Genomic DNA, 8,606 nt, shown 5'->3' with positions numbered 1-8,606 from the left:
AGCTTTGACAACCAGCTTTGTATCCAATCAGCAAAGCCTTCTTTAACCTAGCATATGGAGATAACCTTGTCTTTTTCCTCATCTTTCTTCTGCTTTCCACCAGAGAGAAGTGTAATCCTGTGCCATGCTTTTAATTGCAGAAATACATCCTTCCCCTCATTATGGGGAGCCGAGAGGACAAGAAGCATCTGCAGAGGATGGAAAGCAACATTGCAGCAATGAGTGGCACGCTGACACAGACAGGTGAAGATTAATATCTTCATCACTTTCTCCCTCCTTAACATTTTCCCTCATTTATCTGTCGCCAAAATCGGGGGGCCCCGCACGTTTTTAACAAATGACGCCGCTGTCATTTCGCTTTAATTTGAAATTGCTTGTTTACTGTCAGGCTCGGGCTCAATTAATTACGTTTCGCTGAAAAGCTCTTAACCTCGGAATATTAATGAGGAGTTGGGAAATGACAACTTTTCTCAACCTCTCCACCCTCCCCCCCTTTCATTCACCACCCACCCGCCACCCCATCCTCGCAGCAACCTCACCCCCCATCCGAAACCTCCGTCGCCATCATTGTCAACCACCCTCTCCCCTGTAGGTGGGCTGAAAGTTCATTTTAATTTTGTGCGTGTGTGTGTTTGCTTTTTTTTCCCGGGATTTGTGTGTGCAGCTCGGCACTGTGTGGTATCTGGGCTCAGCACTGGCCCCAGTGTGATTAAGTGCACGGTGACAGGTGCGGCTCCCGTGTTGGACAGGTGAGGAATCTCAACCTGGCTGTCAGACGGGGGGGGGATGAGGGGAGAGAACTGCTTTTCCAGCTCTTTGTCAGTATAATTAAAAATCCAGGGAGGCGTAAATGAGAGATGCACTCTGAGAAACTTAGGTCTTGTTAGCGGTAGTGTTAAGCTGAAGTGTGTTTTCACGTGATTCATACCGGTCCCCGGTTCATTTAGGTGGGTTAGGAGCAAAACTGTCTGAGGCAGGCGAAGGCTGTTGTGTTTCAATTGTCATGGCAATATCGCGTTTCATTTATGCAAAACCTTTGAAGATAGTCAAAGCAAGCTTAAGTTCAGTGCCGTGACAGCGCTAGAATGGCCTTCCTTGTTGCTCTGTTGTGAGGGAAAATGGTTTGTTTAATGTTTAAAACAGGATATTGACTGAACAAATTAGGCATGCCTAGTCACACAACCGAAACTTGCTCAAACCCCGGCTTTTCAACATCGCAGTCAAGTTCAGGGTTTTGATAATGCAGATAAATAGGCATGGCTCGACATTAATGTTGCACAAACTTACACAAAGGTGTTTTTTCCTAATGTGTATTATGTTATGTAACTGCTTCTATTTTGTTTTTCTGAAATATCTAAATATTCAATTTTAAATTACAATAATGTTACCTTTAAGACTAACTTTGTTCACATTTTAATTTTGATACATAGACCTAAACAAACCATGGAATAATCTGGTGAATCTAGTAGAACTCCAGTGGTTCTTTTGTTGAGTGATTAGACTGTTTGTCTTTTGCTGGGCTAACAAAGTACAGACAGATCTGTTAGCTCAAAACTCACGAATGTCAGTGGTTTTGGGCGGGACAGGAAGATATCCAAACAGCCAGATTGTTTTTCCTTAGGTAAAATAAAAGTCTGAATCCCTCTTTCATCCGGCTCAGCAGCAGTATAAGTGGCAGCCCTAATTACTTGGAGCTCCATGCAGCTGGAAAAATCTCCCACATTTTCTCTGATATCCCATTAAAGAACATTAGACTATAAGGACAGTCTGGCAGACAATTTTAGTGGTTTTAAACCTTTAATTTTTTTTAGAACTTTGGTTTACCTCGACATAGGCAATAAAATATATCCATAGCACAATGAAATTTAATATGACAGATTACTCAACAAGATGTTAAGGTTTGGAAAGCCTGGTCAGTCTGATCTAGCAAGAAAGAGTCGGTCAACCGAGCCTATTTTCCTTTTGGGATCAATAAAGTTGACTCGATTTTAGTCATTCATTTCTTAGATAATGAGATTTGGGAAAAGAATGTAATGCTGCATGTCATAAACTGGCAAACTGTCTAGGATGTACTTTGTCTCTCTCCCAACGACTGCTAGCGATGACTACTGACCCCTGTTGCATATTTACAAGTATTAGAATCAGCTTTATTTACCAAAACTGTATGCAGACTGTATGAAAAAGAATTTCAGTTCAGTTTTACACACTCACAGTGTGCAGACATTAGGTGTAAATTCATAAATTGTAGAGGAAATGAAAGATAAGCAAACTGTGTGCACATGTAGACGTGTAGCTGTGTTTTTGTTATTTTTATTATATGAAGGAAAATATGGGGGGGGGAAGAACATTGGGTATTTTGTTTTCAGCAAAATAGCAGACTAGTCATGGTGCTGGTGACGTTAAATCAATGGATGGTTCTTAACGATCCCACATATGCATTTGAATGTGTAGGCGATGGACAGGACTCTCAGTAAATTGAAGTATTCTGGTTTTTCTCGTTGGTTTGTTGTTCAAGATTTATGGCCAGTGTGGGGAGATGAGGCCTCAGGATACATTAGCTGAGATACATTACAGTGCAAATGCTTTAAACCTCAGCTGATTTTTCTTTTTATATTTTGCCTTCAAGGGCCTAGATGCTGCTGTAATTTAACAATAATTGAAAATGATCTCGAACAATTAGCTCTTCAAACTTTCTGATGGTTTCTCTTTTGACTTTGGCATCTTTTCATAAATTATCTGCCCAAACCTAAAACAAAATTCAGCATATTGTGCGGAGTGAAGCACAAATACACTATTGTTGGCTCAAAAAAGGTGATTTGGAACAGAAGTGGCTTTCCTTAAGGAATATAAAGAAAGTCCATTTGAACACCTGACAGAAGTGAACAATGAAGACCAACCCAAAATAATGCCAAGATGGTCTAGGAGCAAAATGTGAAGACATGGTGGATAGTTTAGATGTTTGCAAAGTGCTAACAGACTCAGTATAGGACACAGAGAAATGTTGGGATAGGAGACATACAGTCATAATTTGTCAGTAGTAATCTTTTAGACGGATATTAAAAATCAACCACATTTAAATTTCCATAGCAACCAGTGTTTTGTATGTTATCTTTGTACCCTCGTGTGGGAAACTTCCACGGACTTCCAACAGATATTTGTTTAGACGTGTGGTGGACATTCCCTTGAACTTCAGATGAAAACAAATGTAGAATTTGCGTTTCCATCTCATGTGAAAAAGGGGAAAAATTTTTTTTTAAAAAACCACAGTTGAAATTATGGCTGTTATCGTTTTATTCGGTCACACCCGTTCTATTGTTTCCTGGCTGCTCTAGGAAGTTGGAGGGGCAGGAATTGTGTGAGATGGCGTGCAAGGTGTGTCTCCCTGAATCTGATTAACAAATATGTGCTGTTTTATGGCCATTTTCTCCCAACTATGCAAACACATTTCCCCTGGCTATTTCACTGCCCATTCTTGCTACTACTTATCGGTTTTTGGAGATTTGCCAGCATGGAACGCCCTACTCAGTTTGTCAGCGAGGGCAGGATTACAGGGAATGGAGTGTTCTCATGTTTTGCCAGCGAGAAAGTGAGACTCCAATGAAAAGAAGAAGAAGAAGAAAAAAAAAAAAAACATTGGTCTTTTCTTCAGCCAGCGTGTAGAACTAATTTGCTATGACTGCAGTAGCCAAGCTGCTATCGTAGTTAATGACTGTTGTAGTTAACAGTTGGGGAGAGGGGTTGCAATTACACTGAGAGTTTTCTCCCCCCTGCTTCCCCTTTGTCTTCCTCTCCCTCTTGCTTTCTCTCTCATCGCTGCACTGAGTAATAGCGACCGACTGCTTCGCTGCTGCCAATTGCTTGAACCCCCCTTTTGTTAAAGTTCATGTATTTCTCTAGTGCCAGGCGCAATGAGGTGATGTATCCTTTTGAATGGGGACCACATTAGTCTTTCTCACCAGCCCCGGCTAAGAGTAAAGGGCCTTGACTCCCATTATGATTTGCCTACAACTTCACACGGACAATTAATGAATGGATCTTGGAGCTCCTTCAGCGCGGATAGGCTGTAATGGAATTGCGTGGCTGTTTGGGCACTCTTTGTTGGTGGGAGCCATATTGGTGACCAGCTGGCCATTTAAGACAGAGACAGGCCCGGACATATGTAGTGTACATTATAGCGAGGTATTTACTGAATAATTTACTGAATACACAATGCGCAGCCTCCTCGCAGCAGCTGCAAGCCCCTCGCATTCTCTCACATGCACATGTGCACTCACACGTCCCAGCTACTGTCTCCTTCTGATTCATGCCTGGCCAACGTGGTTGACTTTATTAATATTCTTGGCTTCAAATCGGCGATATCACAGAGGAAGAACTTGTGCATTTTTTGACGAGTATCTGAGCAGAAAGAAGCCAGATTTTTTCATGAGACGAGCAAAGAGTTGGGCTGTGAACTGTTTGATTGAAGTGGTCATTTTGTTGTTAAAGAAATGGCATAAAACGGCAATGAGAAAGGTTTCTTTGGGTTTGTTGAGCAGATCAACACAACTAAGTACATCACAAATAAATGATTAGTCAATGATTTGTGTTTAAATCCATTTCTGTTGTATTTGGGCACATTCTGTTGGTATTTGCAGTGAGTGTAACTTTAAAACAGCAAAGCCTGTGCATAAACAAGAGGTCTCACTTGAAAAACTGTAGGTGTGTCTGTATCTCACGTAGTTTTGGTTAGAACAGGTTGGCTCTTCATTCATTGAAGTTACTTGCAGTGAGTACAGTATCCAGAATTTTTACTGAAGTGAAAGTAGTGATAGTTTGTAGTGATATTGTTTGGTAAAAGTAATAAGTGTGGGGCAGTTGAACTACTCAGTCGTTTTTTCAAAAAAGTTACTAAAGTTAGTGGAAGTAGATACCACCCATATCTGGTGATGTCATTTGACACATTCAAGAGCAGGTCAAACATTGAAGCTGCAACAATGTTTACACTGAATTGCAATATAACGGACTGAATTACCTCTTTATTAAAAAAAATAAATAAATAAATAATAATAATAAAATGTTTTGCATGACTTAAACAGTGTTTTTGAAGTAATCTCAGTTTAGAGTAGAATAATTCAGTCCCGTGTTTGACTGGTCTATTTGTTTTAGAGCTATTTAGATGGAGTCTAAAGACTTTTAAACAGTAAAACAGCACTTTACTCAAAAACAGGCTGACGCTGCTGTGGTCTAGTTCATTCATTTATTTCTGCTAACTCGCTAGCAGACTAAAGCTCTCTGGATCACTGAAGAGGCAAATTAGGATTATTCATGTTAGACAAACTTTGACAGTCACTCAGACAACCCAGCAAGATTTTACGCTTCAGACCCGTGTGGATAACAGTTTGTGCTGACTAAACCTGCCAGGACATTTTTCAGGGACTTGGAAATGACTCTGTCCTTGTTGGTCAAATTGTGGGTGTTTGTGCATAATCTGTCGGTGTCACCAGGCAATTTAATAATACGTTTTCCCCCGTGTGCATGCACAGTGGAGCGATAGCAGTGGCCCAACAAACTGAGCACAGAAGTCTGAGAGGATTCATTGCTCAACAATTTTTTATTTTTTTCTCAGTACAGACCGAATCCAGTGGTACTTCACCGGCGTCGCTTCACAGGCTGCCAGAGCAACCCCCACATCTGGATAAGCCGTTCTGTGGTGTGGTGAATTCAAACACTTATACGTCTCCTCTTGGTTTAGAGCACACACCCTGTCATAGTGACACCTTTTTAAGCAAGGATAACCGCCATTTAATTTTTATTGCTTTCCCCAGAAACGTCGGTCGTGCGCTGGCTCGCGACATGAGGGAGAAACTCTTAATTATTTGCACATTTGGTCTCTGGTCTAACCCAACTTTTCTGCTCAAACTCGTATTCTGTTCCTGCACGCCCGAAAAGATGAAACATTTCGACTCCCCGCCCTTATTGATACAGCTCCGCCAGTTTAAACACAGGTGTCACTACAAGATACTAGTCTCTCTGAAAGATCAAATATTTTTTTCCCTGGTTTACTCTTTTAAAAGAGGTGCAGCTCTCAAGCGTGGCTCTGTCTTTTTGTCAGAGGTTGGTGTGAGAGGGGAGGGTACTTTACATCCAGCCCAGCCGACTACAGCTCGGGCTTTTAACCATGGCCTGACAACCTCAGCAGTGGACCACCACAATATCTGTTGATGTTAATCCTATTAGGCTTGATTTAACACTTTACACGCCCATGATTTATATGAATGTTTATTGGTTTTCTGTAATATAATCAGCTCAGGGAAACTTAATGCATTGTTTGGTAATACATGCGTGACTGGAAGCAGGGGGCGCACACACACACACACACACACATGCACACAAAAAAAAAATACCCGGTGTTATTTGAAATCATACACCTTCGTCCAACACCAACACTTGAACTAATTCAATCTTCAAAGTCAATGGAAAAAGAACAATATTTATTAGGATTAGGAGGGACATTTTGTCTGGCAGCCTCCTCCAAAATGAAAGCCTTGTTTTTTTTGTTTTTTTTTCTTTGTTGATCGTTTGAGGATTTAAGATGCATTAGAAGGCAGTGTCTGGATGGATAATGGAAGGTTAGAGACTGTTATTTAATTTAAGTTCAGACACTAGAGATTAATACCTCCGTCCTATGTGAAGCCCCTCTTTCCCACCTTCTACCCCGACGCCTCAGAACAAAAAGATGCAACTAAAGTTACAGGGTATTAGCTGTGATTACAATTCTTGGAGTGCGGCCTTGATCGGTGACACAAATTAAGCCTCGTCAGCTCTCTAAGGAAAATAAAATTTCTTTTCCGATGTCTTTGCCCTCATTCTACTCGTTTTCCCACAGTCACCCAGCTACAGCAAACCCTGGTCCATATCCAGGAGCTCCTGGTCCAGCAGCAGCAGAAGATCCAGGAACTCTCTCAAGAACTATCTGCAGCAGAGGTACAGTGAGCCATTTTTTTTTTTTTTTGGCATCTCAAATATTTAAGGCATCATTGAGTTTACAGTCGGAAAGTTTGTTGAGTTCAAGTACATAAAATCTGATATAAAAGATGTCTTTAGGCCAGCTGCTAACATCTCTAATATTAATTTCCGTTTCCAAAATTGAGAAATTAGTGGGAAAGAAAAAAAAAAAAGTGAACATGTTGCCGAACGCGAATGGCGTTCATATGGAACATCAAACTCAGGGATCAGAGTGTAACTGAACGGCCACCAAATTAGTGATGGTAACATCTGGATGCTGACTCACTAAAGTGTTTCCAGTCTTCAGCTTTGGGTTGTTCTGTTCCTTAACCAAATGTCTCATTCTGGGGAACCTGTTTTTAGTGGGTCTGGAGCAATCCAACCTTTTCATATGTTGACTTTCACTAAACGCATCCATGTTTCCTACATTGAAGCTCTTTGGGAAACTAAAAGTGCCCAGGCTGTCCTTTTATGTGTGTTTTCTTGTAATGTATTTAACATATTAGCATTAGAAAGATTCTATGTTACATTGCAACCAATCTAAAGCGTCAGTATCTAACTTTTATAAACACATGTTTATTTATATATATGAGGAGGAGGGTGTGAGCAGCATATGCACGAGGGTGATTGACAGCGCTAAGGCCTTCCCCCTGCTTGTTTCTGACCAAGCATCATATTTCTGCAGATGGAGTAGGCAGAAGTTTGATTTTTTTTTTCACAGATTTTCTGTCTCGTATTATACTGTTGCGACATAGTGATAGTTTCAACAAATAAGTTAAAAAAAAATGTTTTTTTAATAAAATTAACCTACTGCAGCTTTAAGGAGGGATGTATATAGTTTTGTGCCCATGTCTCAAAAGATTGAACTTTTCATACATTTGGCTTTCAGAAAACAACTGAATGTTTGAAACCTTTAAGATTTTGTAGGTTTTCTGCACTTCAAGGATTATATTTAGTTTTGAGTTAACACTTTTTTTTTTCAGACTCAGCTTCTCAGTACACTCAGTATGTATCAAACCTCTCATAACTGGTTAAAAAAAACAGGAACATGATACAACTTCACAAAACCTCCAGTTCATCAATACACAAAACACTGCAGATTCTCTCATCATCAATCTTAACGCTTAAGATTGATGATGAGAGAGACAAGCTGTCTCGGGGCCTCTCAGTGCTAAAATCCTTTATACTGTTTGAGTCACAAGTACCCAAAACAGACAGGGTTATTATATTGTATATCATCAGAACAGAGGCCACAAAAAAACTTAAGGTGGATCTCATCATGAAACCATAATCTTTAACCATACCTTCTTGATTTTTATAGGCCGTTCTCTAAAATCTACTGAGGATGCCAAGTGTTTCAGTGAATCCACCTGAGTGATTGTTTTTAAAACATGTGTAGAGATGAAATGTTGCTAGGTTTTTATTACCACCTCTCATAAATCGCTTTATGATCCATGGGCCTCTAAAAATGGCCTTGAAAGAGACGATCTTTGACAATGTTTTATCTCCACAGCTTGTTAAGCTCGTGGGTGTATAACTGTAGGATCTGGATATCACAGGAAAACATATGTGGGTGCATCTGCTCCAGCACAAATGAGGAAGAAAAGTATGGATCTCTTCCC

The 8,606-nt window shown here is 40.4% G+C and overlaps 1 protein-coding gene across 3 annotated transcripts in view; it reads left to right on the top strand.

The window, feature by feature from the left end:
• Positions 1 to 8,606, top strand: part of pex14 (peroxisomal biogenesis factor 14) — a 61,017-nt gene that overhangs the window by 40,855 nt on the left and 11,556 nt on the right. For all 3 annotated transcript variants that reach the window (XM_007553320.2, XM_007553322.2, XM_007553321.2), the window contains 2 exons: positions 141 to 243; positions 6,866 to 6,963. In XM_007553320.2, the coding sequence (XP_007553382.1) occupies positions 141 to 243; positions 6,866 to 6,963 (201 nt within the window). The remainder of the gene's footprint in view (positions 1 to 140; positions 244 to 6,865; positions 6,964 to 8,606) is intronic.

The sequence above is a fragment of the Poecilia formosa genome, unplaced genomic scaffold (assembly GCF_000485575.1).
Source record: "Poecilia formosa unplaced genomic scaffold, Poecilia_formosa-5.1.2 Scaffold56, whole genome shotgun sequence".
NCBI lineage: Eukaryota > Metazoa > Chordata > Actinopteri > Cyprinodontiformes > Poeciliidae > Poecilia > Poecilia formosa.
The sequence above is the reverse complement of the archived record's forward strand: the minus strand, read 5'-3'. Positions and strand labels throughout refer to the sequence as shown.